The 16,322-nt window shown below is 46.1% G+C and overlaps 1 protein-coding gene across 1 annotated transcript in view; it reads left to right on the top strand.

The window, feature by feature from the left end:
- LOC106885880 (potassium voltage-gated channel subfamily A member 6-like) overlaps window positions 1-16,322 on the top strand; it is a 33,170-nt gene that overhangs the window by 756 nt on the left and 16,092 nt on the right. Inside the window, exons 2-3 of the mRNA XM_014938396.1 lie at window positions 61-6,201; window positions 6,510-6,596. Of these exons, the coding sequence (XP_014793882.1) occupies window positions 61-1,569 (1,509 nt within the window). The 3' untranslated portion in view covers window positions 1,570-6,201; window positions 6,510-6,596. The remainder of the gene's footprint in view (window positions 1-60; window positions 6,202-6,509; window positions 6,597-16,322) is intronic.

Below are 16,322 nucleotides of genomic sequence, written 5' to 3'. Positions count from 1 at the left end.
CTGGCGGCCCCGCGGGCGGGTGGTGGTGGCGGTGGCGGTGGCGGCGGGGGGGAGACGGAGGGGGAGGCGGCGGGAGAGGAGCGGAGCGGCGGCGGCGGGAGCTGCTGCAGCAGCGAGCGGCTGGTGATCAACATCTCGGGGCTGCGCTTCGAGACGCAGCTGCGGACCCTCTCCATCTTCCCCGACACGCTGCTGGGCGACCCCAGCCGCCGGGTGCGTTACTTCGACCCCCTCCGCAACGAGTACTTCTTCGACCGCAACCGGCCCAGCTTCGACGCCATCCTCTACTACTACCAGTCCGGGGGGAGGCTCCGCCGGCCCGTCCATGTGCCCCTCGACATCTTCCTGGAGGAGATCCGCTTCTACCAGCTGGGACAGGAGGCCATCGAGACCTTCCGGGAGGACGAGGGCTTCATTCAAGAGGAGGAGAAACCCCTGCCCCAGCATCACTTCCAACGCCAAGTCTGGCTGCTCTTTGAGTATCCCGAGAGCTCCGGGCCGGCCCGGGCCATCGCCATCGTCTCCGTGTTGGTCATCCTCATCTCCATCGTCATCTTCTGCCTGGAGACCTTGCCTGAATTTCGCCAGGAGCCCAAGGGTGCCCAGCCCGGTTTTGGGGAGGCGGCGGCGCATCCCGGCGACGAGGCACTGCTGCTGCCACCGCCGCCGCCACCCAGCGGGACTCCGCAGCCCCTGCGCCCTGCTGCAGGCGCCGGTCCCTTCTTCACCGACCCCTTCTTCCTCATCGAGACCCTGTGCATCATCTGGTTCTCCTTTGAGCTCCTCGTCCGCTTCTTCGCCTGCCCCAGCAAGCCCGAGTTCTCCCGCAACATCATGAACATCATCGACATCGTGGCCATCATCCCCTACTTCATCACCCTGGGCACCGAGCTGGCCCAGCAGCAGCAGCAGAAGCAGCAGCCCGGGAGCAGCAGCAACAATGGGGGCCAGCAGCAAGCCATGTCCCTGGCCATCCTCAGAGTCATTCGCCTGGTCAGAGTCTTCAGGATCTTCAAGCTCTCCAGGCACTCCAAGGGGCTGCAGATCTTGGGGAAAACTCTCCAGGCTAGCATGAGGGAGCTGGGCCTCCTCATCTTCTTCCTCTTCATCGGGGTGATCCTCTTCTCCAGTGCTGTCTACTTTGCAGAGACCGACGACCCTGACTCCCTGTTCACCAGCATCCCCGATGCTTTTTGGTGGGCGGTGGTGTCCATGACCACCGTGGGCTATGGGGACATGTATCCCATGACAATTGGTGGCAAGATTGTGGGCTCCTTGTGTGCCATCGCGGGTGTGCTGACCATTGCCCTCCCTGTCCCTGTCATCGTGTCCAACTTCAACTACTTCTACCACCGAGAGACGGATCATGAAGAGCAGTGCCAGTACACCCACGTCACCTGTGGCCAGCAGCAGTCACCCTTCTCTGAGCCCAAGAAGGGGGACAGTAATCAGTCTCTCAGCAAGTCGGAATTCCTGGAAGCAGAAGACCTGGAGTCCATGAAATATTCCAACTTCATTCCTCCCAACAACCAGGGTTATAAAGAGAAGAAAATGCTGACAGAGGTGTGATCAGTTTTGTTATCCTGGGTCCAGACGTGGAGCTTGCAAGCTGCTGCACAGTTGTCTTCCCGCTAGCAGCTGGATCTATTCAGCATTTACATGCCAGACTGTGAATTGTGATACCGTAAACAGAACGATTGTGATAATGGGCTCTTCTGTCCTGATTTGCTGTTTCTCATTACCGTGTGCGGCCAGAAACGTTCTTGCTTTATTCTGTGGAGTGCTAGCTGTCATCCCCCACTCCCTCCTGAATGTCTCTCTCTGGTTTTGAAGACTGCTTTAATCCAATATTTGCTCTGAAGCCCAGCCTTTCCGCTCCACTAGCAGAGAAGCCCTTGCTGCTACGTCAAGCTGGAGGGTTCGGCGGGGAGCGAACGGTTAAAAGGGGCTATAAACATCTGGCTCAAGCTGTGCCCTTAGTTCCTGTGCCAGCGCAGTGCCCTTGGCTGGGGGATCAGTCACGCCTGCCATGCCATTGCCTTTGAATAATGGAATGGCTGTAGCCAGCATCACAGTCAGTTCTGCAGCTGTAGGGGAAAGTCAGCGGGCAGATGCCTTCCTTCCTTTGCAACCCTTGGCGTTGGCTAAAGATCCTCTCGGTTTGTGTTGCAAAAAAAAAAAAAAAAAAGGTGCATAGATCTAAAAGCTCGCCGTTCCTTGTGACCATATGCCGTTTATCGAAAGCAGGCTTAAAGAAATCAACAGGCTTGGTGAAGATTCTCCGTTTTGTGATTATTTCAGCCTTATTTATGCCAGTGCCCTGGTGTTAATTGGCTTTTATAGTGCCCGACCTAATCTTCATAGTGGTAAGTGCCTTCTGATGCAAGGCACATTTGAGTAAATCCTGTTTGTTATCTCCGCAGTTTATCTCCACACAATAGCATTTAATGAGATGTACTTTATGCTTCAGACACTCAGTCCTGTATTCAGGCATGTGAGAGCAATGGGCTCCGCTGCCTTTTTGCTGAAGCATTTGTAGAGCTGAGGGAAGTTTGCATGTTGGTATTTTGTTGACATTGCTGAAACCCCCTCCTGCCAACCGCAGACAGCAGCACCTGTGCTGTCCCGAGATTGCACTGATTTCGCAGGTCACAGGCATAAATTGCCCCAGGGTAAGCGTGTCAGCATTTGAGACTGAGATTGGCACGGATATAAACTTCCCTGAGCCATCCACACAAATCCCAACAGCGTACCCCAGACCTTTCAAACGAGGGGAGAAACAGCTAGCTTTGGAGAGATACTTTTGCTGTATTACTGGTCCAGCCAGTTCTTGGTATTTCATGGGTGGAAGGCACAGCAATGCCTTTTGTGTGCACTAGGTTTTGTGAGAGCAACTTCAGCTGGCAGTGCGAAATGCACAGCCTGACCTGCAGTGCTGGGTTTGCCAAAGGACCAGAGATTGGCATCTTAAGATGCACATTTTGCTTCCCATGTATTTTCTTTTCTTTTTTTTTTAAAAATCAGCTCTGCCTTACACCTAACTTTAAAATGTTTCAAATGCTGCCAGTGGGTGAGAAGGGGAAATGGATGCTGTCAGAGTCTTATTGGCAAATTTTCCTGTGAGGAAATATCTTTCTTGTTTTAAATTGAAGTGTATATTCTGCATTCACATGTGTGCATGTGTATGAAAGCAAAGGCAGCCATTAATGCCTTGCATCATACTGTATGATATGCATATTAGAATGTACTACATATTGCATGTGACACATGTAATACATAAACCAGACATAATACCATGATGCAAAATATATAGAATACATTTTATGTATATGTATATATTATGCTTTTCAACCGTAAGGCTAAGAATGCTAAAGGCATATGCTGTGGTATAGTCAGAAATGGCTACAGAACTGGTTGTGAGATGGGATCTGTTTGCATCTTAGTTACCCTGCTTGTTTTTTTGTCGTCTCGAGGTCTGGCTCCGTGCCTAGAGTGCTTTTATTGTGGCCTCTCCTCATCTGGGCCCCGATCATAGGGTAGAAGAAGTTGTTTGTGTAAACCCAAACTAACTGCTGCATTTCTCCAGAGGGCCGTTGTCTTCTCAAAGGTTTTTAATGTGCAGGGATCTCCCTCGGGGTCAGTGCACAAACCTTCTATTGAAACCTCTCTTCTCTCTATCTCGCTGAAATCAAGTAGCAAAAGGCCACTTGTCTCTGTTACTGCCGGTCAGTCTGGGAGACACAAGTGTGATGTGGTGAGGGCTCTGCTGCTGGGAGGAGATGGCCTGAATACACAGGTGCCAAATTCCTCTTTGGTTCCTTGGGACTGAGGCGAAGGTCTGGGCTTTGGGAGCCATTCTGCATCCCTTGAAGCATGTAACCAGCTGGTGGATAAGTAATCCTGGTGAGTTAAGTGGGACTGAGGAGGGATCAGCATGGTGGCACCTCTGTTGATTTTGTGTAAAAAGTTGTCTCGGTCATTGAGTTCGTTCAGTAAAAAGCTGTTGTTGTTGTTATTCTTAGTTGTGTTTCAGGGCCACTATGATGAAATCTTTTCTGTGAGTGCCAGAGTGTGGCTTTTCTTCAAATTTTGTGTTGCTCTAGCAGATGCACTAGAAAGTAGCAAAAGAACCTGCTCTCGGAGAGGGATGTTGTAAGGCTGCTGCCGCCTCCCAGCAGAATGCCCATGTTTGGGGTTATTTTATGCCTGAGCCTATCAGCTGATAAAAGTTTCCCTGAAGTGAGATATAAAAAACTCAGGTTAAGCACAAGTTCAGGAGGAGGCATGAGACACGCTGAGCCTACGTCAGAAAAATTCCCGTGCTCCTTTCTTCCCTTGGGGCTGACCTCCTTGCCCCTGCCAGGAGGGGTTGTTCTCCTCACCAGCAGGATGGACGGCTGGCCGTGGAGACTCCAGCAAAAAAAAACCCAGAGATGTGAGGCAAATTGCTGGTAGCATAATCCCAATGTGTCTTATAGAGGCGGTCTTGCCAAGAGATTTCTTGCTCTGGGGTGAAATTCAGCAGGGAGTTTCTAGCTGGAGAGCTGTGTGTGCACACACACGTGCACGCAGGCACACGCGTGCACAAGGAAACTTGTTGCAAACAAGAGATCCTTCCTGCAGTTCTTTGCCATCCCGTTTTTTCGGTTCTGAAAAGAAAGTGCAAATGTGGGAAATGTGGGAAACAGGGGTGGGGGTTGATCCCTGGGTTTTCTGTGCCGGAGCTAAGAAGCCAACAGAAGCTTGGAAACTGTAGCCTAGGGGCTTTCATTTGGGCATGTAGAGCCTTCTCTGAGCACCTCCTGAAGAGCAAGGAGGGGAAGCCCCAGAATCATCGATAATACTATATATTATAGAACTTCTGGAATTTGTCGTTTTTATTAAGGAGCCTTCAGATATTTTTTTTCAAGTGACTGAAGTCACATAGTGCCACCCGTGCCATTGACTTTACAGAGGACTCGTGGCGTCACGTCACAGAGATGCTTTCGAAAACGTCACCTCGAGTTCTCAGCCCTTAGCACTCACTCCTGGACGTTCAAAATGCAGATCTGTCTGTCTGTCTGTCTCGCTATTTCCTTCTGAAGGCAGAGCACGCATCCTCGTGAAGCAAAGTAGGCACCTCCAGGGACTTGTTTCCATAACAACCTCCCAGCCTGTTTCCCTCTACCCTGTGACTTTGGCTACAAGCAAAAGCACTCGTTGAATATTTTCAGTTCTCAGATATCAGTACCTTACCTTTACAGCTGTTTTCTTTGCTTACTGAAGGTGATCTCATGACCTTAGATCATGTGCAGCTGTCCTGTCCCACCCCAGACGGACAGTTATCAGCATTTGAAAGCAGAGAGTGCAAACCAGGAGATGGGAAGGGATTTATGTCTGTAAATCCTTGCACACAGAGAGGTGGGGAGTGTGTGAAGGACAATCTGAGCATTTACAGTCAAGGAGCTGAGGGGCTACTGGCCTGTGAATTCATCACCTGCGTGCTCAGTGACAGCGAATATGAGCTAAAACATCGCATTAAAAAAAACAGAAACTCCTCTTTTCGGCAATCTGACCAGGTAATAGTTTTGCGGTGGAAGAGACTATTGCTCTTTCCTAAACCCTTGGCTGTTCTGTGACGGTGGGTTCCCCAGATAATTTTCCCACGGGATGTTTTGCACCAAAGCAGGACGGGGCAGAAATCGTCATGCTGGAGGTTGGGGGTGGAAGGAAAGGAAGAATTTTGCTGAGGACACCGTTTTTTATCCACAACTCATCAAGCACATAAAAGATTGTAAGCGTGAAGGCCATGAAGAGCTGTTTTGTGATATTTTGCAGTCTTCGTTACTGGTGGATTCCTGCACTTACCTCCAAGAGGAAATGCCTGTTCTGCTCCTGTTTGGAAAATGTTGCAATTTGGGATTTTTGGGCAATTTTCTGTTTTGACTCTGTTCCTTTTGATGCAGTTTCATGGATAAAAATTCACTGCCAGAGCAGCTGTAGAGGTGAAGGTGACTGAACTTCATGCTTTCTCCTAGGCCTTTTCGTTCAGTGTACAGAGATCCCTATGGAGATAAAGAAGAATGAGTGTAAAGGAAATTCAGGGCAGCAAGAGACAGGGTAAGGACTGAAGTGTCTTCCATACTGTGATGGAAAGAACAGCATCAACCCTAAAAGCAAAGGAACAAACAGCTCCAGTGTCTGCTGCTGCAGCAGAGATAGGTAAGGTTTCTTTTTCATCTGTGAAATTAACCAGTAAGAGTTTCTTGCAATTAATGAGTAAGGATTCCCTAATTAAGATTTGCAGCCTAAAGGGAGAATCGGGTTCTAGGTGAAGAAAGAAAGATAATTATAAACTACAAAAATATAGTATGAGCCAGATCCTCACCATCTGCTGATTCAAGTTGGCAAATCTCCATTTAATACAACTATCTTCACTTATATTGGGCTGCAACTTCAATCTTCTGCATCATGTCCAAAGATATGTACTATTGGCTAAAATGCTTATTTTCATTTGTTCTTTTCTTGAGGTCCTGTTTACATCAGGGAAAGATCTGAAGATTACAGCAGGAGTTTACCACAGCTGTCCCAAAAGCTCTCATCTGACTTGAGTCCAAGTAAGTCTACCAAACTCAACAAAGTTAAGCTTCTCTTTAAGTTTATATTGACAAAAGTAAGAGCAGCAGCATTTTATTATTTTTTTTTCTCTCAATGATAGAAATGTGCAGATGAATTCATAGAGAAGTTTAAGACTAAATGAGATTCTGCCCTCAGCTGCAGCCCTGTAAGCACACGATAGCTCTATTTACATTGCTGTAACCAAAAGCACAGTCAGAGCTCTTCATCTTTGCTCTTTGGAGCTCGCACTCTAGACAAATCCTATTCTGAAGACATCTGTAGCCATATTATCAGCAGGCTCACAGCTGAATCCCTGACTTGCAGTCATCTGCTTTACACACAAAGTTAAGGAGGAGAGCAGGTGCTTGCAGGATGAAAAGACTTAATCCTCTGAAAATGAACAATTGCCAGTGAATGCTGAGTGTCCTTAGCTGCCACCAAAGACAGTTGGTGATGAAATTGCCTGGTAATTACAAGAAGGAGCTCTTCTTGTGCAGGGTCAGGTCCTGTGTAAGGCAAGAGATAACCCCGACAGGGATTTGGGGGAATGCTGATGGAGACTGCAGTAACCCTGATTTCCAATGTAGCTGATGGTTGTTAGTACATGTCAATTCTATATGCCTTGCCTGACTGGCTGGGTTTTCACCTGCTGCATGGAAGTCTGTCTGGTACTTGTTGGCTGGCACTCGGGTTTGAATACTATAGTATAGTTTTACACTTTGGGAAACATAACTATGATCAGTGTGGGTTTTATGTTCCTAAAGCATAACCATTCATCAATAAACATTCACCGCAGGAAGTATCCATGTTGTCTGTCATGCAAATTAAGAGAGGCTGAAGCAATAGATTGAACTTTCCTGTGTACGACTTTTTCTTAGTGGAAGAAGGGAAAGGATTTATAGGAGGGAAAGTGCTCATCAACTTCCAGGGTCACCCTAAAATACTGAAGCCCTGCTGCCTATTCATTAGAGATGAGACGCATGGGAGACCTCGGTCCTCATACGAAATATCATTGAAAGTTCAGTAAGTCCTTCTTTGGCTTCACTTTCACTAAATGGATATAAAGATACTTACTCAGTGGTGTAAAGTTTTGGAAGACTATTCATCAAAAAGTACTATAAATCACAAATGTACCAATTTAATAACCAAATTTGCCAATCAAATTACCGAATTTAATTGGTATCATAGGTATTGTTTGTTTGAAGAAAACTGGGGTCTCAATTCTGCTTTCTACCTGAGGCTAGATAAATGTATTGTTGAGGATATGAACAGTGTGACTCCTAATTTAAGTAACTGTGAGTGAAAAATCAGGCCCAAAGAGGAGGACTGTCAATGCAGATGTCTAGAATAGATCTCTTTAGATATTGCAGATACACACTGGTCCATTCACCTAAAAGGTTGCATACAATTTGCATACAACAGAAGATTTAGCTTTTAGAGTACATATTGGTTTATTCTCTTACATTCTCTGGAGAGAAATTAAATGGCATTTTACAAGAAAACAGGAACATTACTGTCTCCTCTTGCTGCTTGTTGATGCATCTGTTATTTTCAATTAGCTTGATGGCATCCATTTTCAGGAAGCAGATGCTGCCCTCTTTTATAGTGGTGCAATTCTGGAATAACTCCACTGACGTCAGTGAAGTGACTCCAAATTTATCCCCGGTGAGAGCAGAATTGGACCACAGTCCTTTTGTTCACTTCTCTGCTACAGTGCTCTCTGGAAGGTGCACCATTACCACACCATAAGGGGAAGGTGAGCGCCTTTCTGCTGTGCCATGCTCAGCTCTTTTGTGTCCTTGACATCACACCCACGTGCCTGGCTGGAGCAGAAGTCAGCCTGGTGTGGAGCATGCCTGGTCACCAGATTCCCCACGTTGAATGGAGCAGTTGTTGGTCCTAGATTCTCGACCGCTTTCCTATTCCAATTTCCGATCAGCTTAGTCTTGCTTGGATGTGTTTTCCAAGGAGACAGAAATTTTTAAGCTAAAGAAATGTGATTGCAAGTCTTAAGTAATATAACAACAGAAGGATAGCAGAGGTAGACATGGAGACAAACTCTACGCCTCCTACAGTTTTTTTGCTCTTATGGCTATGTGAAAATTGTTGCAGCCCTGGTAGGTTGGCTATACATCTGCTGGCTTCACAGTCTCCATTTTCTGGGAATACTAAGTTTATACAAATTGGGCTACTTCTTTCCTGCTCTAACTCCGCTGGTGTCAGTCATGCCTTCCCTGAAACTGGACAAAAAGCTTCATATAAAAGCTGTTAGCGTGCTGTATGGAAAAATACCACTTGAGATGGGGCAGATAAGGGTGAATAGAAGAATCGGAGTTAGTAAAGAACACAGTAAATAAGCAGTGTGAGACAGGAGGAAGGTTCTTAAAGGAGTTCCTCAAGGATTAGTCCTGGGTTGTTTAAAATATTAGCAGTAGAGCTGAGACTATGAAATTTTACAATGAAGCAACCCAAGCGCCATCGTCAAGACTGTGGATTAGGACACAGAACTAGATGACTGAAAAATTGACTTAAAGAAATGGAAGGTTATTAAATAGCACAGACATTAAAGTCTTGATAGGGATTTTGGTGGCAAGCTTATTTATTGGGGAAGACAGACAAAAAGAATGTTTGGGGATACTAAGATTGGCCAGAGTACTCGTGTCACTTACTGAGCCACCAGAGTACTGCAGCCATAAAGACTGCAGGTGCAAATCTTTGAAAGTCTCAGAAGGAGCACGTTCAGTACCACCCGGGAAATGTTATTTCTGTAAGGCCTCATCTGGAATGCTGTGTGCATTTTTTGGTGACCTAAATTTGGTCAGAAAAGACGCACGGAAGAACCGCAAGAATGATCAGGTGAATGGAAACTGCTTTGCAAGAGGAAGCTGGAAGAGCCTGGTTTTTCTAAGCCAGCAAAAAACTGGCAAGACCTATAGTTAAAAAAATACTATGGGCAGAGTAGCCAAAAGAGGCAAGAGCTATTTAAGCTAAAAGGCAATGTTGGTGTTTGAACAACAGAGCATAAAGTGGCAATGAATAAGTTTACCCTGGAAAGAAAGTGGTGATTTCTAATATAACAGACAAAGAAGAAGAAATGAAAACTTATTCCAGGCTGAATAGCCTACACCTGGGATGTATTTGAGATGCCAAATAGATGAGAAATTGTAAGATCTTCCCTCATTTCTTGTGTCCTCCAGCTCATATACCATTCTGTTTTTCCTCTGTGGGACTGAGGGAAGAGAATGGAGTCCTGGGAGTGGGGTAAGATGGGGCAGGGGGTACCAGACCATTCTAGGAGCTAGTCCAGATAAAGAAGTGAAGTTCATGTCCTTTAAAAACCACCAGTCTCTGTTCACTGCTCTTCTTCTTAACCTGGAACCTCTGCTGACCTTGTCTGGTCCTTTCTCCCTGTCCAGAGCTCTCCAGCTCTGCACTGACCTTCCTCCTTCCTGGGGTCTCTGGTAGTTCCTCACAACTGTGAGCTCTCTAGAATCATTGGAACAGTGCATTGCACCTAATTCTGAGAAGAGCCTTGAGCCATCTCTGCTGCAACTCAGCCAGGTTATCTGATTTGGATGCAGAAATCAACAGCAGTGCATGATCTTCAACAACTTTTGTTGAGTGGAAGGTCAGAGCAGTTGATAACAATGACCACTCCGGCCTGAAGAGGTTAGCAGAATAATTTCCTATTCCAGACACTTTTCTGATGGAAACAGAATAAAGTCTCACATTTCCTCTCTTACCTCTTTCAGTTCATTTCGTCCTATGGCAGTCTCACAAAATATCCCCTTAAGCTCAGCAGATAGAATAGATATTGACCAAGGTGGGATCTTCACCCATCCACCCCGCTCTGTGTAACAAAAGTGCAAAGAAGAATCTGTCCTTGAGTCTTGTAGCTAGTTGCTGCTCTCTGTTCACTTCTGTGAGGAAACCATTATCTTCTGATCTTCTATATTTTGGCGAGCTGGTTCTGCTCTTTAACTTTGAAACAGCTCTGCTTTTTGTCCTTTAAGGAGAAAGAAAGGAAAAGCAAAGTAAAGGAAGTTTTATGAGTAGCCATGCACATTATGAAAGCATGTGAATATGGACACCACTTGAGCTTTATCAATGGAATTAGCAGGATGGTGCACACAAATCCAGTTGGCCATAAGTTGTCTTAAGGGCTTGTCCCAAGCGCTTGGCATAATTTCTTGAGTTATGGCAGTAAGCCAAATTAAAAAAAGAAATTATAACAAATATCGAGAGAGCCAGTGAGTTTCATTTGAACCATAGGGACGTGTTACATCTGTTTCTGAGCTCAGTTCACTTTGAAATTGATGAAAGAAACCACCATCAGCATATGTTTATGTGCTTCTAAATTTGCTGTTACATCATGTACACTGCCATTGTGTATGCGAAATTGGTCTTGAGGCATGTTACATATCAATGGTGAGGATCCTACTGCAGCAATCACCACTGTCATGCCATTACGAATTCTGAGCTCCTCCTGTTTCCACTCAGCAGGTAATCTTGTAGGAGCTTTTTACTCATAGATTATGTAATGGGAGAAGACAAACAAACAAACAAACAAACAATCCCCCCCCAAATTATTATTGATTATTTTCTGGTTGATTATTTTCTGGTTGTATTGGGAAGAATGGACATAGAAGGTGCTATCTGCAGTGTGCTCACCTCCTTACTTACCTTTTTTCGCTGGCTCTTTAAAAAATACTGCTCAGATTTGTGGACTGCCATTAACACTTAGCTAAGTGGATTTCAGAGAAGATGGGTAGTGAGCTCTTCTTTGCATAGTAACCGTTAATCAACATTTCCATTGAAGATGTCTGAATACATATTGATCAAGCCAGCTGCAGCTGGGATAGAGCGGTGATGGGTTTGGGAGGCTGATGCAGCTTTCCTCTCCATCCTCCACCCCCCAATCATGTAGTGCACGTAGCAGAAAAAACACCCTGGCATTTCTGCTTATTATTGAGTTGCATCAAAAGGTTGTGTAAGGTTTTTCATTAGTTAAGAGACCACTTAATAAAGGAAGACCTTGTAATTAAATGTTGGACTTGGGAGTCGAGGGACAGTCCCCAGTGCTGTCACATGGCCTTTGAATGTCCCACAGATCTCACTGCTTTGGCGATAAAATGTGACGATATTATGCCCTTTAGTTGCTCCTATTCCTGAAACAATTTAGACTGGGAGGTCTTTTTGAGTATGCTTCATCTCTTACCTAATACCTATATAATGTCAAGCATAGTTGGGGACTCCTATTCCCTAAGGACACTGTGCTGTTTTACTGTCACAACAGTAGTAACTAACATATGGACAGTGATGCTCAAACAGACACAGGCAAACATTTGGCCCCGCGCACGAAGCTCACGGAGTACCCAAATGCTAACAAGTCCTGCTGTTACCTAGCTCCGTGTTGGCTTTGGGCCAATCCTTTGGCCGTGCTGATCTGATTTCTGTTTTTCAGGCTCAGACACAAAATATTCAGTGCAACCCCCTTGTTCGTGACTCTCCGTTCCCTCGCAGGCTGCCTTATAATTAAAGGCGTGCAAAATATTTCTATATCTGACAAAGCCCAGAGCTGACTTGCTGCAAGGTAAATTGAAAGCCCGTTGAATGTGCTGTGGAGATAAGAAGCTGACATCAGCTTTTCACAGCTAGTCCAAAAGAAATAAATTTATGCAGGTTTTTCTCTTTTCACCCCTTGAATTGCTAATCCAAGACCAAGGTATCAAAGCAGCAGAAGAAAATACACTGGAGATGGGAGGAGTTCGCCATCTCTCTGATAGATTTGTGTTGGTTCTCCGAGCTCAGAGGTAATTTGGATGACAGCAGATGACTGGTACTGAGCAGCCAAATCTGCACTTTGAATCTGGCAAGATCTTTTTTTTTACAGGTTTTCATTGGCATTGTTAAGAATTAATCCTCCTAAATGCTTTGCTAGTTTTTGGTCCTTTATGGTCTTTCAGAAGACTGTGAGGATACACAGAATAGCAATTATAGCTCCTCGTGGTTTATGTTTAGTCATATATTGGTGATTCAGAAGCAACCATATGTGGAAAGGCCCAGATGAATCCTCTTGCAAATTCCTTCCTGCCCTGTAGCGTATTTAGGTCCCTGAGTCACTTACAGTTTAGGGGAGGGCCCATTGTCATGTCTTTGTGCCCACCATGACACATGAAGAATTTTCTTGATGGCCAAAATGTTTTAACACCCTTACTGTTGCAGACAGTTGGTTTCAGGCAAGTGGAGCCAAATTCTCAGCTGGTATTCATACGTCGACACGTTTTTCTTCTGATGCCAACTAGGCAGAGTGGTACAGGGTGTTTTAGAAGTCCTTAGTTTTTCAGCTGGTCAATTTTCCACCTGGCTAGGAAATGAGACCTGTTATCTTGAAAATTCAGTGCCTTGAAGTGTAACTAAAGTTCCCATTTGAATGTTTCTGAGTTTTGGCTGTCAGATCTGCCACAGCGCCATACCAGTCTGTGAACAGACTGATGCTCATTCTGGTCAGGATCTGGTGTGGATCCAACATTTCATTTTTCCCAAGTCTCTATTCCTACAACTGTAGAAGGGAAATAAAATCTTTCTCTGCTCAGCATACAGTTGAGTGTTTATCAGTGATAAGGATCTATAGGAACAATCAATGTATTCATTGATAAACTCATTTTTCTCCAGGTAATGTAAATGACTCTTTTTCTTCTAGGGCATCACAAGCAAGTGAGGCAGGGCTGGGAGCCTGGAAGCCTTCTCTGTAAACCTGTTTCTGATTTCATGTGGTTGTAACTTCCATAAAGGGCATAATTATTTTCACAGCTGGAAACAGGATGAATAGGATGTTGACCCTCTTTACGTGCTTCAGTGACGTGGCCTCTGCTAGTATTTTCCTGTGCCCCTACGCCTCTTTCCATATTTTCCATCAATAATTGTAAGCCTGACTACTGGGTCTTCAGGTGAACTATAGTGGGTGTATAGATACTTAACTAATCAGCCAGGAAAAAAATCCTGCCTCTTGCTCTAAGCTGTATGAGTAGTTGGCAGTGAAAGAGCAACAGGAGCAACAGGAGCAACAGGAGCAAACGACCCTTTGAACCCAAGTTACCCACTTCTTAGGGACTAGCGAGCTGTAAATGAACTTGCTGCTTGTATTTACGTGTCTGTTTTTGATCACCCCCCTTGTCTCCAGGTGATTGTTGCTCTGGTGATCCCCTGAGTGTATGACCTGCACCATGCTACCTCCATTCACACCTCCCCTTCAGGAGCCCACCCAAGCAATGCCTTCCCTCACCGTACTTTCTTTTAACTCCATGACTTCATCGTAGAGTGGCAACTTTCTTATAACTGAATGCAATTTGCTTTCAGTTTATTAATGTTTCACCACGCTAGCCTGACGTGTCTCAGCTGTGAAGGCAAAATTAAATATTGCTGTGTATCTGGGGCCTGAGTTACACCTTGGGGAACAACAGAGAGAGAAAGGAGAGCTGAGCCAGAGGGACCCTGGGGAGCAGGGGCGAGGCAAGGAGTGGAGATGACTATTACCACCACCACAACAGTTTCCTTGTCCCCAAGCCCCTTTCCACGCTTCTCACCACCAGCCACAATCCTGACTTCCCGGGGCTCAGGTATAAGCAGAGCAGACGGCAGGACCTTGGGTGTTTTGCTGTCCCCAGCAGCTTGTTGTCCTTAGCAACTGTTGTCTTTGCCTCTGCTGTGGACCCAGTTCTAATATTCTGTTGTGATTTTGTGTGCTGGTTCCCTGGGTATATCCATAACGCAAAAAAAACCCAACCAAAACCCTTTTAAAACAGCAATGAAGATAAAACAGATAAGGCTTTAACGAGGGTCAGCAACTGAAGTTAAAGCTGTTAAGGAAGGCTAGACTCAACCTGAGTAAAACTCAAGTTACTTCATCTTCTGAGCAGCTTTAAACTGAAATAATTGACCTGGGTGATCCTTTTCAAAAATTTTAATAAGAACACGGATGTCATGTTGAATTTTAATTTGAAGTCATTGACTCTGCAGTTCTCCCAGAATATTTTTCTTGAAGGGATGCTTTGTGAGTCAAGGGAAAATTCTGAATCCTGTGTCATAGGATCATCAAACGCTGATAAGAAGGCTTGGAAATCGGCTGCACGGTACAAATTTTGATGTCTGTGCTTTGGCTCCATCTTTGACCTATAAAGGGGAGAGGATCATGAAACGGTGTGGATGAGCTGGAGCATGTGTGCCAGGTGTTTCCATGCATGTGCACGTACAGTCTTGAGCCTGAGCCCCCTTCCAGTCCCTGCTGGGTAGCTGTGGCTAAACAAGCTCCAAGCTTCTGCAGGGATCTTAAGTAGAGTGCAAACGATGTGGTAATTAGCAAGATTGTGAACTGCGTTTAGTTTTGTACAGCGCTTTGAATATACAAAGTCTGTTGTAAGTAAGCAGTAGCTGTTATTAATTAGCCTCAGGCTTACCAAATAGAATTTCTCAGCACCAAAAAGCAGCAGTTGTTCTGGAGGTTGCTGTGTAGGTACTAGGCTAACCCTTTCGGGGGTTACGCTTACTGTTGTTTATCCAAGCAAAATGCCCACAGAAAGCAGATGGCCATCTTTCTGAGCAGAGGCACAGAAGATCAGCTGGCGGTGCTTGGCATGGGAGAACCTGCAGAATTATGCCGAATTCTGCAAAGCCTGAAAATTCAAAGGAAAAACCTGTGGCGGGGAAAAGCCTGCCGTAGGCTGACTGTTGCTGTCGGGAGACGCCACCAGGCAGCCAGTGAGGAGTTTGTGGGGTGGCACAGTGCCATCCTGTGGGCTGCTGGGGTATTTGACATTGGGATGGGCAACCTGGCAACCTCTGGTAGAGTTTGGCCACCAAGGCTCCATCCGCATGGGGCGAGTTGCCTGCCTCGGCATTTAAAGCGTCTAAGCGGCTTCCTTTGTGGCTGGAGAGCTCTGCTGGGGTGTGCCATGGACCCTCCACAACGTTCGTGAAGCTCTACGCCCTGGCTGTCCAGAAGCAGGACTCACAAGGCAGAATCCTCCCCGATAACAGAGATACAGCCCATTATTTTGTTTTGTTTTGTTTTGTTTTGTTTTGTTTTGTTTTGTTATTTAGCTGAGCATGGACTCTTTCATGACATGAGAGAGGGCAGCTTCTTCTTGTGCAGTGAGCAGGACCCATGCTGCTAGGAGAGCCCCCTGGCCACCAGGCAATAGAGGGGACTGGTTTAGGGAGTGATGGAACTGTTGGAGTTGGAAGGGACCTTCTAGAGATCATCCAGTCCAACTCCCCTGCCAAAGCAGGGTTGCCCAGAGCACGTCACTCCGGATGGCATCCAGGTGGGTCTTGAAGATCTCCAGAGAAGGGGACTCCACACCCTCGCTGGGCAGCCTCTGCCAGGGCTCTGCCACCCTCACCCTAAAGAAGTTCTTCCTCCTATTTGAGTGGAACTTCCCATGTTCCAGCTTGTGCCCGTTGCCCCTTGTCCTGCCTGCCCCTGCCCCTGGGAACCACTGAAAAGAGTCTGGCTCCATCCTCCCTCAACCCACCCTTTAGATACTTGTCAGCATGAATAAGGTCTCCCCTCAGCCTTCTCTTTTCCCAGCTCTCTCAGCCTTTCCTCATCAGGGAGATGCTCCAATCCCTCCATCATCTTTGTTGCCCTACGCTGTACCCTCTCCAGTAGTTCCCTGTCTCTGGAACTGGGGAGCCCAGAACTGGACGCAGGATTCCAGTTGTGG

Source organism: Calidris pugnax, unplaced genomic scaffold (genome assembly GCF_001431845.1).
Source record: "Calidris pugnax isolate Ruff unplaced genomic scaffold, ASM143184v1 scaffold47, whole genome shotgun sequence".
In the NCBI taxonomy this organism is placed as follows: Eukaryota; Metazoa; Chordata; class Aves; order Charadriiformes; family Scolopacidae; genus Calidris; species Calidris pugnax.
This window is presented reverse-complemented; position numbering and strand designations above follow the sequence as displayed.